This window comes from Salvelinus sp. IW2-2015, linkage group LG20 (genome assembly GCF_002910315.2).
Source record: "Salvelinus sp. IW2-2015 linkage group LG20, ASM291031v2, whole genome shotgun sequence".
In the NCBI taxonomy this organism is placed as follows: Eukaryota; Metazoa; Chordata; class Actinopteri; order Salmoniformes; family Salmonidae; genus Salvelinus; species Salvelinus sp. IW2-2015.
The window spans coordinates 25231021-25247170 of record NC_036860.1 but is presented as its reverse complement, the minus strand read 5'-3'; the positions used below and the strand labels follow the sequence as shown (position 1 = coordinate 25247170).

The 16150-nt window shown below is 46.6% G+C and overlaps 1 protein-coding gene across 1 annotated transcript in view; it reads right to left on the bottom strand.

Annotated features, from left to right (window-relative positions):
- Positions 1–16150, bottom strand: part of LOC111981742 (rap guanine nucleotide exchange factor 6-like) — a 167581-nt gene that overhangs the window by 3663 nt on the left and 147768 nt on the right. Inside the window, 10 exon segments of the mRNA XM_070449279.1 lie at positions 1531–2174; positions 2636–2926; positions 4273–4814; positions 6332–6554; positions 9558–9683; positions 10291–10452; positions 11114–11290; positions 11978–12198; positions 12831–12854; positions 14913–15036. Of these exon segments, the coding sequence (XP_070305380.1) occupies positions 2152–2174; positions 2636–2926; positions 4273–4814; positions 6332–6554; positions 9558–9683; positions 10291–10452; positions 11114–11290; positions 11978–12198; positions 12831–12854; positions 14913–15036 (1913 nt within the window). The 3' untranslated portion in view covers positions 1531–2151.

Below are 16150 nucleotides of genomic sequence, written 5' to 3'. Positions count from 1 at the left end.
TGGGGCAGTGAGTGAGGGGAAGTGAGTGAGTGAGGGGAAGTGAGGGGAAGTGAGTGGAAGAGTGAGTGAGGGGTGATGAGGGGAAGTGAGTGAGGGGAAGTGAGTGAGTGAGGGGGGAAGTGAGTGAGTGAGGGGGGCAGTGAGATGAGGGGGAGGCAGTGAGTGAGGGAGGGCAGTGAGTGAAGGAAGTGAGTGAATGAGGGGGGAAGTGAGTGAAACGAGGGGGGAAGTGAGTGAGTGAGCAGTGAGTGAGTGAGGAGGGCAAATGTGAGTGAGTGAGGGGGCAGTGAGTGAAGTGAGGAGGGAAGTGAGTGAGTGAGGGGCAGTGAGTGAGTGAGGGGGAAGTGATGTGAGTTGAGGGGACAGTGAGTGAGTGAGTGGAGGGGGCCAGTGAGTGAGTGAGTGAGGGGGGCACAAGTGGAGTGAGTAAGGGGCAGTGAAGTGAGTGAGGGGGGAGTGAAATGAGTGCGCATCTCATATCATTGTTATGAGCACCCTCATCCATTGAGGCTCTCTCTTGTTAACTCTGTTTTGTTCTCTTGTGAACCCACAGTAACATGAGGTACTTTAGTGTCATTGCTGCCACGTTTATGTTTAATAAATGTTTTAAAGTTTTAATGAGTTGACGAACAAAAAGGCTCACTGCTGTAAAATAGCACAACATTGTCGTTACCTTTATTGCAGTACAGTAAACAATGTATTAGCACTGTACAAACATTAGAGTTGGCAAGTGTTTAAATGCTAGGCATTGCAGCCCAACAGCCCAAGTTGTTTAACAAAGATGCTTACAAACTTGTTTACAGTGTTTGTTTGTTTGTTAAGACTAACAGTTGTCTATTAAATTACAGGCTAAAATGTAAAAACATGATGATTTCAGGTTAATTTGATATGTAAAGTCTTTTTGTATGCGATAGGAATATGTGGATGCCAGCAAAACAACACATTTGGTGTGTTTTGTTTTTAATGTACTCTTCCATCTTTGGCTATTAAGTGAGTGTGATCTATCCCATTTTCGTTTTATAGTCCAGGCAAAAAAAAAATGCAATGCTCGTCAGGCCAAAATGTATTTAAACGCCAGGTTTGCAATGCATCTACATTCCTTGTTCAAAATGTAGCCACACTTTTGAAAGAAGAGTACATTTTGTAGAGTTTTTTTAAAGAATTTGCTTTAATTGTTCTATTGCAAGCGAAGGCTAAATTATTTGTACAGTCTGAAACAGGTTTTACCCTCTAGGGTTGAGGGTTAAACTGCTCAGAATGTATTGTAATTATGGATATAAAACTGGAGTATCTATTCTAGATCTTTTTCTTTGGCTGTTTGTACGTGATGCTTGTTTAAAAATGTTTTTGCCATACAAAGACTTGAAAATATAATGGCGATACTATACAATGCATACATATATTTTTGGTTTTGTCAAAATGAATGTTAACGATCATGTATAGATGAAAAGAGAGTCCTCTATAAAGACTATTTTAATTTTGTTATAATAAATCCAAGATTGTGATTCCCCCTTTTCTGTCATTGGGCACCCTCACAATAAAAATATTTGTGGAGAGTTTCTGCAGCTTGCTTGATCTCTGCTTCATCAACTAACGAGAAGAAAAACGATTGTTCAGATTTTCTCCCTTCCTGGATATTCTCATTGTGTCAGCATGCCATTTAGAACTGAGAGCTTCAAGCAAACGGCTAAAAAAAAACAAKAAAAAAACACTTTCAAGCAACGACTGAGGAAAAACTAATTCAAAACACCTGGGACAAGAGAGCACAAAAGCAAATGGAGGTACTGTTAAAAAGACAACAGCYGGCATCGTCCATCCCTTCTTCATCCTCAGCACAGCGTCCCCAAATGCCTGAGCCATATGCCGCGACGTCACACCACATCTCAGTCTGTATACAGTTATGTTTCAGGGGTGTGGGAGTCTAAAACTTGGGAGCTTCTAAACCAATTTTAAAATGGAGTAAAACAGATGATTGTACAAGTTCTGTGGGGCGTCGTTGGTTTAGCATTGAGCAGCTGTCAGCCGAGCCGGGGAGGGCCTAGAGAGGGGCGTGAACCCAGAGGAGAGGCAGCAAGGAAGCTGCTGTAGCTTAGACCACCCCTCCCTCCCTCTCCAACGGCCTGCGGTGTCCGTTCAGGCGTCCAGCCAGCTCTACACCGCGGACACCTGCTCATCTGTAACAGACCAGAGAGGAGAGAGTTAACCCCATGACAGACACAATGATTTCAGACAAAAAAATCTAGGAGGATCTTACAGCGGTGTCATAGACACTATGACACGCTAACTTAGCAGCTCGCATGAGATCGTGTCACTCTAGTTTGACCAGAAACATGAGAAATACTACCGTTCTATACTGTGACCTCTTCTTTTTTTTTTTGATAACAGACAGAGAAGAACCAAGAAGCTGAGACTCAGATTACAGATAGCATGAACAGTAGGCCAGGTACATCCAAAWCTGAGCCCTTCAATGGTGAACCATCTGCCAGGAACCCAACTCTGACAGTAAGGTAACTACAGCARTCCAGCAGCATCACATAGACCCCTGAGCTATAGTCTAGTCTAGTACGACATGGCTGGTGCTATAGTCCTCCATGTTAACCTTGGCTGGGGCTGGTCTCTGTCGTTCTCCACGTACCATCCTCACTATCCCCTAGGCCCTGTAGGCAGACGCTGGCCGGCCGGGACTGGCCCTGGGATTCGTGGTGGAGGAGGTTCACCCCCAGTCTCCGGGCCTCCACCAGGCCTCCGGGGCTATGTAGCAGCTTAGACCTCTGCAGGGCCACGCTATAGTCGGGCGGCCGCAAGTGGGGTGGTCGCAGGGGAGCTCCATCCTGTCCATCGACCAGGGTGAGGCCCTGGTATCCCGGAGGGGTGGGGGGAGGCCCCCTGTACCTATCGTCCTTGGTGGGGGAGGTTACACAGTACACTGGCCGCCGGGAATGGGGAGGAGACGGAGGGGGGTGACGGTGGATGAATGGGGGAGGAGACGGGAGGGGGGTGTGACGGTGGATGAATGGGGGAGGAGACGGGAAGGGGGTGTGACGGTGGATGAATGGGGAGGAGACGGGAGGGGGGTCACGGTGGATGAATGGAGGGGGGTGTGACGGTGGATGAATGGGGGAGGAGACGGGAGGGTGGTGTGAACGGTGGATGAATGGGGGAGGAGACGGGAAGGGGGGTGACGGGAAGGGGGTGTGACGGTGGATGAATGGGGGAGGAGACGGGAGGGGGGTGTGACGGTGGATGAATGGGGGGGAGACGGGAGAGGGGGTGTGACGGTGGATGAATGGGGGGAGACGGTAGGGGGGGTGACGGTGGATGAATGGAGGGGGGTGTGACGGTGGATGAATGGGGAGGAGACGGGAGGGGGGTGTGACGGTGATGAATGGGGAGGAGAGGGAGGGGGGGTGACGGTGGATGAATGGGGAGGAGACGGGAGGAGGGTGACGGGGGGGGGTGACGGTGGATGAATTGGGGAGGAGACGGGAGACGGGAGGGGGGTGTGAAGGTGGAGAGTGATTGGGGGAGGAAGGGAAAGAGGGAGAAAAGAAACAAAAATGGAGAAAATAAATCAATGAGATGTTTCACCAGCACCATGTAGCAACTAAACCACTCACATAAAGAGATACTTAGGCGTGGCGGGTGAGATAAATGGCAGCAGCAGATTTGGCCCGTACTGTACAGTACTGCACTTCTCTTTTTAATCCTTCTGTCCATCCAGTCAGAGGACAATACATTGGCTTCGTCCCAAGTGGACTCTGGTCAAATGTAGTGCACTATCTAGGGAATAGGGTGCCATTTGGGACGCATKCATTATCTCGGTTCTCTGCTCCATTACCAGAYCACTGTGCTCCATTAACAGAACACTGTCTGTGCTCCATTAACAGAACACTGTGCTCCATTAACAGAAGATTACTGAAACAGGAAAAGCCTGATTGACAGGTTAGATAATGGACCAGCTGAAGAATTAAGTATGTGAGCGAGTAATAGTACATGCTTATGATGAAACTACAGCTGTGCAAATAGCAGAAGCACAAGCAGGGGACCCCCACTGTACTGCACTTCCAACGACAGTCTCACGCAGCATGAGTGAAAAAACAGAAGCATTTGAGACTAGTGGCCAGGCACAGCAAGTGCATCCAAAACAACAGAATCTGCTTTTGTCATTCCTCCACACACACCACACCATAGCACGTCACAAGTGGGGTTCACAGTTACACTAACACAACATCACAGTAGCGCTGATGGGAGAGACACACAGAAGACCCTCACCTATGAGGCCTTTCTCTGTGCTTGAGGTGACCATTTTGTAGACGGGATCTGTGCTTTGGGGTGCGTCAGGGCCCTCCCCAGGGGCGGCGGAGACGCCTTCGGCAGTGCGGCGTTTGATGGTGCCGTAGTTCCCCTCGTAGGTGTCTGACAGCGAGGAGGATGAGGCCCAGCTCTGCCGTGATTGGTTTAGCTCTGAACTGTCTCTGGAGAGCCTCTTGGCGTCCTCTCCTCCCCCGGACCCCGCCCCCGGTCCTCCCGCTACCCCAACCCAGGCCGGCCCAGCCTCAACCTCCACTATAGGCCCTGCTAGCTGGGTGTGGCGGAAGCCCCCAGGCACTAGGTGGTCCCAGGTGGGGGGTCGGCCCAGCAGGGGGACAGGCAAGCTCTGAAAGCTGTCGTGGGAGTTGGAGGAGCAGGAGGTCCAGCTGCCCCGCCCGCTGTCGGCCACACTGTCCAGGGAGACGTGGTCGGGAGTCAGCTCCTCTGTGGAGGTGGAGGAGGTGAAGGTGGAACCCCGCATCACCTGGCCCCGCGCCAACGAACTGACCAGGAGAGAGGAAGAAACACAATGAAACAGAGAAGAACGATGAACCCAACAGAGAAACAAGTAGCAATAACTGACCAGGAGAGAAAACACAATGAAACAGAGAAGGAAGCAAGAGTAAACAAGAGTTCATTTCCTGTCACCTTGGAGGACAAAGCAACAAGGTGAACGATTCCTGTTTAATATGTCCTGCTGCCTCCTCCCTCCATCCCAATTCCTCTCAGTCTCACAACACTGCAGAGCGCAAGGTGTTTCTAGGATTTTATCACTGTACCCGCCATATAGTAAAGTTGTGCTCCTCTCCTTTCTTTCATTAACCAGACAGCGTTTCATTCACTGAAATGTTTATTACGAAGCGTAAAAAATAAAATTGATTTAATGAACCGACTGACGCCGCAGCAGGTTCCCAGGTAATGAAATATTGCACAAAAGCAGAGTGTGGTCAAGAAGTAAATGGTTTATTTATTTATGTCAGGGATGCCTCGTCGTGGAGGGACAGTAAAAGGCGGTTGTTGACCTGTTGGAGTTTTAAAAAGCTGTGCACATAAAATGAGCAACACAGTTCATTTGGGACAGAGAGTAAACATGTGATGCTGATAAACAGTGGCCCCTTTATGATTCCCTGTTCACAGTGTGAACGAGGACATAATTAGAACCCCTTATTGGAACTCCTTTGAGGAAGTATATTGCGTGTGTGTGTGTGTGTGTGTGTGTGTGTGTGTGTGAGTGTGTTAGCGAATGAGTGAGTGTGTGTGTGTTGGTTCTTCTATCCTTGTGGGGTAGATAGTAAAACAAAGAAAATTCTCCCTTGTGGGGACATTTCCCTCATCCCAATGAGGACAACGGCTATTTTAAGCTTAGGGGTTAGGTTACAATTAGGGTTAGTGTGAAGGAACATTTTATGTTTGTGCTTTACTAATAACCAATTTGACTGGGTTCATACAAGTGACTGATTAAACGTGCCTGGGAGGAATCCTCACGATCAGTATCTGACATTTGGCAGTATGGCCAGAACATTGTTTTGAGAACGGAAAGGGATATCTCAGTTTCAAGGTCTCAGCTTGGAGAGGCGAAGCCTCGTGAGGTATTGGTCGGTCACACGCACAAACCAAACGTTGATGATGAATTATTTATGAATAAGCTAAATCAGGCAAATATAAATTGTTTGTGTAAGTAGTATATAAGACATCTAACGGGACTGCCCCAACGGAGCTCACTTCAGACTGGTACTTTATGCATTTAAGATTGAATGTGACCTCTCCAGCTTGCTGTTAATAAAGAATAACTCATTTAAGATTGACTTCAGGTGTCCCTAGTGGTAATTTCCACAACAATTCTGGTGGTAATTTCCACGACATTAGGGTAAAGGGTTAGGAGTTAGGTTTAAAGTTAGGATTTTTTTATGGAAATACATTTTAGGTCCCCATGAGGATAGAAGAACAAAACGTGTGTGTGTGTGTGTGTGTGTGTGTGTGTGTGTGTGTGAGTGAGAGAGTCTAATACTATGTGTATTACCTGGTGCTGGGCTGGCTGCAGTCAGAGTCGGTGTGTGTGAGCTGCGTGGTGGTGCCTGGGGTCTCAGTGGTGTCCCTGGCCTTGGTGCCTTGGCGCTCCTCTGCAGGGCCAGCAGGCATCGAGTCCACAGAGCAGTTACTGACGATGCTGGAGCGGGACGAGATCTCACTGTGGCTGGAGTCGGACAGGTTGTCGGACTTCACTGCAGGCATCAGGGCATAGCCTGGGGAGAGAGGGCGAGACGATCAGCCTGGAGTCGTGTTCATCCACACACAGCCTGTAACAAACTAGATGGGAGACACTGCTTTGTACTACAGGCTCACTATATAGGTAGGCCAGCAGCATGTCCAACACTGATCCTGACTAGTTCAATGAAAATCTTTTATTAAATCGTTCAAAAAATGAGTCATTGTAAATAAGAATTTGTTCTTAACTGACTTGTTTAGTAAAATAAAGGTAAAAAAAAWAWATATATATATATATATATATAGTTGAAGTCGGAAGTTTACATACATTTAGGTTGGAGTCATTAAAACCTGTTTTTCAATCACTCCACACATTTCTTGTTAACAAACTATAGTTTTGGCAAGTCGGTTAGGACATCTACTTTGTGCATGACACGAGTAGTTTTTCCAACAATTGTTTATGGACAGATTATTTCACTTCTAATTCACTGTATCACAATTCCAGTGGGCCAGAAGTTTACATACACTAAGTTGACTGTGCCTTCAAACAGCTTGGAAAATTCCAGAAAATGATGTCGTGGCTTTAGAAGCTTGATAGGCTAATTGACATCATTTGAGTCAATTGGAGGTGTACCTGTGAATGTATTTCAAGGCCTACCTTCAAACTCAGTGCCTCTTTGCTTGACATCATGGGAAAATCTAAAGAAATCAGCCAATTTTTTGGGGTTTAGCCCTCCACAAGTCTGGTTCATCCTTGGGAGCAATTTRCAAACGCCTGAAGGTACCACGTTCATTTGTACAAACAATACTGCGCAAGTATAAACACCATGGGACCACGCAGCCGTCATACCGCTCAGGAAGGAGACGCGTTCTGTCTCCTAGAGATGAACGTACTTTGATGCGAAAAGTGCAAATCAATCCCAGAACAACAGCAAAGGACCTTGTGAAGATGCTGGAGGAAACAGGTACAAAAGTATCTATATCCACAGTAAAACGAGTCCTTTATCGACATAACCTGAAAGGCCGCTCGGCAAGGAAGAAGCCACTGCTCCAAAACCTCCATAAAAAAGCCAGACTACAGACTACAAAGATCGTACTTTTTGGAGAAATGTCCTCTGGTCTGATGAAACAAAAATAGAACTGTTTGGCCTGTTTGGAGGAAAAAGTGGGAGGCTTGCAAGCCGAAGAACACCATCCCAACCGTGAAGCACGGGGGTGGCAGCATCATGTTGTGGGGGTGCTTTGCTGCAGGAGGGACTGGTGCACTTCACAAAATAGATGGCTTCATGAGAAGGAAAATTATGTGGATATATTGACGCAACATGTCAAGAGATCAGTCAGGAAGTTAAAGCTCCGTCGCAAATGGTTCTTCCAACAATGACCCCAAGCATACTTCCAAAGTTGTGGCAAAATGGCTTAAGGACAACAAAGTCAAGGTATTGGAGTGGCCATCACTAAGCCCTGACCTCAATCCCATAGAAAATGTGTGGGCAGAACTGAAAAAGCGTGTGTGAGCAAGGAGGCCTACAAACCTGACTCAGTTACACCAGCTCTGTCAGTAGGAATGGGACAAAATTCACCCAACTTATTGTGGGAAGCTTGTGGAAGGCATCCCAAAACGTATGACCCAAGTTAAACAATTTAAAGGCAATTCTACTAAATACTAATTGAGTGTATGTAAACTTCTGACCCACTGGGAATGTGATGAAAGAAATAAAAGCCGAAATAAATTATTAAATCACTATTATTCTGACATTTCACATTCTTAAAATAAAGTGGTGATCCTAACTGACCTAAGACAGGGCATTTTTACTAGGATTAAATGTCAGGAATTGTGAAAAAACTGAGTTTAAATGTATTTGGCTAAGGTGTATGTAAACTTCCGACTTTAACTGTATATTAAAAAAAATCCAGTGTTTCTTCCATCTTCATCAAAAACAACAACGAATAATCAACATTGAAACAATAGAAAACGGGAGCTCCCTTATAATCACATTGCCGTTGACCTGTGAAGTCTCTCAAACACAACCTACTGACCCTAAAACTTTTTTCTATCCTGTGAATGTAATAAATACAGTCCAATATCTCAGAATCAGTTATTACATATTGGAATAGTGACATTTTGAATGAACAAATTATTAAAACGGAAGATCGTACTTCATATTAAATCTAGCTACATTTTATGAATAGCTATGCATATGTTGTCACATTGTTGTAGATCTACTTGGACTGAACCTGAACCAACATGTACCATACAGTACATGAACACATTCACCATCTTTCAATGAACTGCTGAAAACTCATGACAAAACTTCAAGTACACACATAGAATATTTCCTCAGTTCCCTTCGCACAGAATGTACTTTCTCAGTCTATCTCGGTACTCTAAGCCAACTCTAAGCCAACTTGTGTTCCGTATTCTGCACAGGGAGTATTGTAGTCTCAGTCTGTCTGTCAGATAGTTTTTCTCCTCTTGTGTCTGTCTCTGCAGAGCCATGCAAAGGCCCTGCTGGGGCTGGCTGACCTCCTGGCCTGACCMTTAGCCTGCTCAGCACGTCCCTGTCCTGGGCTACCCTGTCCTGGGTGCTTAGAGCACCCTGTCTGCCCCTGATCCTCCACTGGTGGCCTAACCATCACCAACGCAGCCAACTTCTCCCTAGACTGACTCCTCTCCCTCAGCATCCTGAATGGGGAAAGCTCCCTCAACCTCRTCTTCAATGGAGAATCTGGAGGTTTGGGCCTGGGGGGGGTTATAGGCACTGGCCCTTTCTGGGTCTCTGTCTGGGGAGCGGGCGTCCCTCGCCTGGTGGCCTTTGCGGACCCTGATCCTGGGTCTCCATGGGGCCCGGAYTGGAGTGGAGCCCTGAGAGGGCTCATCATCCCTGACCTGGGGCTGAACGCTGGACCTGCCTGGGGGCCTTGGGAGCTCCATCTCCCTAGCGCTGCCTGCTCTGTCTCCACCTCTCTGTCCCTGTCTTCCTCCCTGTCTCTGCTGTGCTGCCTGGTCATCTGCAGTAACCTCTTGTGGAGGAGAGCCCCACCTATGCCGTAGCTGCGGGTGCCCGCCGTGCCTGCCTTGGTGCTGGCCTCGCTGGTCAGAGAGGACGACGAGCCAGACATGTTCATCTGGCTGTTGGAGTTATGCTGGGGCTTGYCCATGCCACCCACTGTAGACAAACAGGAGAGACAGGGAGAATGATTGAGGAGCTTGATGGTAAAGATTACACTAAATTACAGTATGGATAGGTGAGAGGAGGGGAAAAGAAGATGCTTGAGTGTATGGGCAGTGTATGTATGTGTGTGTATTTTGGGTGTGAGGGATGTTGGTTTTGAGGTGCTGATACAGAGGGTGCCAACTGTGAGGTACAAACCTTGAGGTATGGGTACGAGATGGGTTATGTTTAGTTGTGAGATGAATGAATGGATTTGAGTAGATTCTGATGTGAGAGGTAATGTGCAGTAGCCAGGATGAAAGCGGTGCAAGTTACGTTACYTAGCCAGGATGTAGACGTTTGGGGATGCAAGGTAATAATGTCAGCTGTAATGTAAATGTGCAGCAGCCAGCAGGGTTTGGGTCAATTGTATTTAAATTGTAGTCAATTCAGCAAGTAAACCAAATTCCAATGACAAATTTTCCTCATTTAAATAAAGCATTGAAGAGAATTGGAATCGGTGTACTTCCTGGATTGACAGGAATTGACCCCAACCTTGGTAGCCAGGATGGTCATGTTTTAAGCGGTAGGTAATGTAATATGCAGTAACCAGGATGTAGACCTTTGCGCGGGGAGCCCTGTGGCGAGATGGTGGGGCTGGAGTGCAGGGAGGACACGATGGACACGGTGTCTTCAGCAGACCTCTTCCCACTCCAGGGACTGTCCTCTGATTGGCAGAGCTGGGAGCTGGGAGGCTTCTTTATCACTAGGGGAGAGCTGGAGTCTGGGAACGGGAGAGAGACAGAGATATACACTGTTGGAGTCTGGCACAGACAGGGACATACACTGTTAGAGAGTGAGCCATACAGCGGGTGTGGCACKATTAGTGTACTACAGAATATTATCCATTTGGCCACGTCTCCCTTGTAAAAGAGGTCTCCTGGCCTCAATTGGACTTCCTGGATAAATAAAAAGATCACCCACAAGACATCACAATTTCATTTTTAACAATGACTCACTATAAATGAACTCACTAATACACAACATGTTTACAGTGACAAAGAAATAGTGTAGTCAAACTCGATTGTCCTGGAATTGAATACCATATCTTCTGATGCTATTTCTAGGGACCAATATATTGTCAGTATACTGTAACTAACAATTCATTTGGAGAAAAAAAAATGAATGAAGGGATACTTAGTCAGTTGCACAACTGAATGCATTCAACCGAAATGTGTCTTCTGCAATTCGGTAAAATCCTGGGTAACTTTTCCCAAATTCCCATATTTTACCTGAAATCCTGGTCGAAAGATTCCTGATTTCATGCTTATTCCATCCTGATCCCAAGGATCTTCCAACCTCGATTTCTGGAAAACCTGGGCATTTTGTGAAAGGCACCAGGTATTTCGCAACACTAGAAGAGTGTGACAGTTCCAGTGACTCACTGTGTGCGGCGTGAATGTCCTTGGCAGTGCTCTTCCTCCGTTGGGGGTAGAGGGGTACCTGGATCTGTAGCACCTGGGACACGCGGTTCTGGGCCTTCCCCCCGGGCAGCGCCGAGCGCAGCGACACAGGCGAGATGTCCGACTTGGTGGACCGTCGCTCGCTCAGGTTCTTGGACACTGCAGTCATGGAAACAGGAAATTATTCATCTTGCACCAGGCATCGCAAGATTATTATGTTCCCGACAGTAATAACAGAAACCGCAGCGCTTATCAATGGCCTGACCAGGAGATGAGTTACTTCAGAGGGTTGGTGTTTAAATATAGTAAACACAGAGAGAGGAAAATTAAGAAGGTAAGTCACGCAGACAGGAAATTGAAATGTATCTTACACATTTTTATGAAGATTAATAAAATGGGTATATCTGCATGAAAAACATTTATTTGTAAACTTGACTCATTTCTAAACAACAAGGCATAACCTCCTCTCTCAATAGGGCAACGCAGAAGGTTCTTCTCAACTGTGAAACATCGGACGCCCACTAGGTGGCAGTGTTGGGCAAGTAAAACACCCATGTGAAAAACACAACTTCATTACAAGTGCATTGAGGAAWTGTTGTCCCKCAGCTCTCTCCCCTGAAATTACTATTAAAGTGTGCCTTTTGTAGGAGAGTAAAATAACCTTCAGTTCAGTGAGAGTAGAGCTCTGCGGGAGGCTGGGAGCATCAGAGTRGAGAGAATACCCAACCCTGCCACAGTCCGTGACGGCAAGGGGACGACATAGCCTAGTAACACTAAGTGATTCTAGGTGACTAAGTGTCATACGGGGTTGCATTTGGCCACATTGTGGTCACGGTGTAGACTCACAGGTGCTGTAAACGGGCTCGCACTGTAGAGACATAATCTGGTGTTTCTCCTCGTCCGTCTCCACCGCCAGGTTGGACAGGTACTGCTTGACCTTACGGGCCATCTGAGCYTCCTCGTACAGCTTCTTAGCGTTGAGCAGCGAGCTGCGACGCACGCGCTTCTTGTGGGCCCCGCCCTGCACGTCCAACATGTTGGAGTTGGTGCTGCCCTGACTCAGAGACCTGGAGAGAGGGAGGGACAGATGGAGGGAGGAGAGGAGAAGCGGATGGAATGAGGAATGGAGGGAGGGAGCCAGGGTTGAGAGGAAGGTAGGGGTGAAGTGAAGAACGGAGGGAATAAGAGAGGAAGGGAGGGAGACGGGTCAGTTCTCCAGGACGCCAGTGGTGACACTTAATAGACATGCTGCGGGTTATGGTGATCGTGCAGCCTCTCAGTATCAACCCCAGCACTACCTTGTTAAACAGTCACTGTGGCATACACTCTGGACATTCAGAGAGAACACTTTATAACGGATGGGCAGGTCACTAAAACCCCATTCTGCTGCCGACTGTATACAGAGCACTGGAGCGCAGCAGGTTATAACAACCATGCAACAAGACCGTCTCACGCGGATGCACCGTGCTTAAACATGGGTCGATAAATAACAAAAATAACATTCTGTTGGACGAGGTCAGTCGAAAAAGGGTTAGAAAATGAAATGAATGAAAAATCAAAGTCAGGAGAAAATGGCAGGATGCACACACACACACAACGCACAATATCATGTTTAATGAGCTGCAATATCTGATCTGTCTCTTATACACATCTAGATGTGTATAAGAGGCAGTGACTGGACCATTACCAGGGGACTTACCCTAAACTCTTCCACCTCTTCTTCCTGCAAGCAAGACCCAATGACATTGAAGCAACGTGGCTTACAGAGACAGTACAGTCAAGGAAGGACAGGGGCACAGTGACCACATGAGGAGATTGGGACAGAGCACGGGGACACACCAGGAACTCTCCACATTCCCCATATCAACTGTGTGTGTGTGGGACATTTCGTGCCGAATGTAACTCTGTGAATCCACCTTGTGTTTTGACATTATGTCCAGTAGCAGTGAGAAGTGTGAGAGATGGGTGTGTGTACTTTCTGTTTTGAGAATGGATGTACAGTGCATTATGAAAGTATTCAGACCCCTTGACTTTTTCCACATTTTGTTACATTACAGCCTTATTCTAAAATGGATTAACTTGTTTTTTCCCCCATCAATCTACACACAGTACCCCATAATGACAAAGCGATAACAGATTTCTACTATTTTTTTCACATTTATGACAATATAAAAAACAAATATCGTATTCAGACCCTTTGCTATGAGACTCGAAATTTAGCTCAGGTGCATCCTGTTTCCATTGATCATCCTTGAGATGTTTCTACAACTTGACTGGAGTACAACTGTGGTAAATTCAATTGATTGGACATGATTTGGAAAGACTCACACCTGTCTATATAAAGGTGCCACAGTTGACAGTGCATGTCAGAGCAAAAACCAAGCCATGAGGTCGAATGATTTGTCCGTAGAGCTCAGAGACAGGATTGTGTCGAGGTGCAGATTTGGGGAAGGGTACCAAAATATTTCTGCAGCATTTATGAGRAATCGGGGGATAAGGGCCTTGGTCAGGGAGGTGACCAAGAACCCGATGGTCACTCTGACAGCACTCCAGAGTTCCTCTGCGGAGATGGGAGAACCTTCCAGAAGGACAACCATCTCTGCAACACTCCACCAATCAGGCCTTTATGTTAGTGGCCAGACGGAAGCCACTCCTCAGTAAAAGGCACATGACKYCCTGCTTGGAGTTTCRATAAAGACACCTAAAGGACAAAGACCATGAGAAACAAGATTCTCTGGTCTGATGAAACCAAGATTTAACTATTTGGCCTGAATGCCAAGCGTCACGTCTGGAGGAAACCTTGCACCATCCCTACGGTGAAGCATGATGGTGGCAGCATCATGCCTGAGGAGATGTTTTTCAGGGGCAGGGACTTGGAAACTAGTTAGGATCGAGGGAAAGATGAACGAGGGAAAGATGAACGGAGCAAAGTACGGAGAGATCCTTGATGAAAACCTGCTCCAGAGCGCTCAGGTCCTCAGACTGGGGCGAAGGTTCACCTTCCAACAGGACAACGACACTAAGCACACAGCCAAAACAACACAGGAGTGGCTTTGGGACAAGGTTCTGAATGTCCTTGAGTGGCCAAACCAGAGCCTGGACTTGAACCCGATCAAATAAGCTCTGGAGAGACCTGAAAATAGCTGTGCAGTGACACTCCCCATCCAACCTGACAGCGCTTGAGAGGATCTGCAGAGAAGAATGGGAGAAACTCCCCAAAGCTTGTAGCATCATTCCCAAGGAGACTCAAGGCTGTAATCGTGTGTCAAAGGTGCTTCAACAAAGTACTGAGTAAAGGGTCTGAATACTTGTGTAAATGTGATATTTCCTGTTTTTTAAATATTTTTTATATATACACTTGCAAACATTTCTAAAAAACATTTTTTCTTTGTCATTACGGGGTATTGGGTGTAAATTGATGAGGATTTTGTTTTGTTTTGAATCCATTTTAGAATAAGGCTGTAACGTAAAACAAAAAGTGGGTAAAAGTCAGGGTTTCTGAATGCTTTCCGAATGCACTGTATAGGGGGACACTGGTGCTGCTTGGTGTGGAGGGAGCCTGAAGGGGGCAGGCATGCACTGTCTGTGACAGGCTGGACTGTAGGACACACTGGGTAGTACAGGGGGCGGAGAGTAGGCAGATGACACCTGATCAGCTATTATTTCATCCCCCTAATGGTTAAGGGTAGGATTGGGAGAGGGCCCATACTCATAAAGCATCTAACTGATCCTAGATCTGTGTTTAAGGGCWGTAAATGTAGCCAGGGGAGCGAGCACCCACCTCTGTCGGAACATAAGCGCTGGGTCCATGTTGGCTGAGGTCATACGGACAACGTGACGGATCTCCTTGGCGATCATCCTCAGCTTCTCAAAGTTCACCAGACCGTCTACTTTAGAGTCATTACCTGCGGGGAAAACAGTCAGGTGAGCTTTTCTTCAACTTCATTAAATGTGCAATCTGGGTTTTCGAAAAACAACAAAGCGTTCACCCCATCACTTGTTTCGGTAAATATCTGAGGGATGGGGCTGGAGATATGTAACACTCAAACACTAATGATTGGTTCCCTCCTTCAGCCTGTTTAATTGGGTTACATTTAAGAGTCGAGCACTGGTTTTTGAACCAGAAGGGAGTGTGTGCCACTTAATGTGTAGCTGTTGATGTGTTCTCACAGCTTTTCGCATTAGATGGGAGTGATTGATTTACTTCTCACATTATCATGCATCATCTGCACTTCTGTTAACACTGTGTGATAACACAGAAGCAGAAAGGGAAGCAGAAGTAAAACCCCCTGAGCAAGCTTGAGAGTGACCTCAGTTTCAGCTGAGCCAGGGGGAAGTGGAAAACCAAAGGCCCATATGGAAACCGCCCGGAAACAACATGTCAATGACCCCAATATGGTACGAAAGCTTTTTCCATCTTAAACAGCAAGTCTGTGAAATGCTAATGTGGCTAATGGACAGAAGATTAGTCCTTTGTCTAATGAGTGCCTGAGCTAGGCATGATTCACTGTATACAGTGGGGAGAACAAGTATTTGATACACTGCCGATTTTGCAGGTTTTCCTACTTACAAAACATGTAGAGGTCTGTAATTTTTATCATAGGTACACTTCAACTGTGAGAGACGGAATCTAAAACAAAAATCCAGAAAATCACTGTATGATTTTTAAGTAATTAATTTGCATTTTATTGCATGACATAAGTATTTGATACATCAGAAAAGCAGAACTTAATATTTGGTACAGAAACCTTTGTTTGAAGAAATTACAGAAGATCATACGTTTCCTGTAGTTCTTGACCAGGTTTGCACACACTGCAGCAGGGATTTTGGCCCACTCCTCCATACAGACCTTCTCCAGATCCTTCAGGTTTCGGGGCTGTCGCTGGGCAATACGGACTTTCAGCTCCCTCCAAAGATTTTCTATTGGTTCAGGTCTGGAGACTGGCTAGGCCACTCCAGGACCTTGAGATACTCCTTAGTTGCCCTGGCTGTGTGTTTCGGGTCGTTGTCATGCCTGGG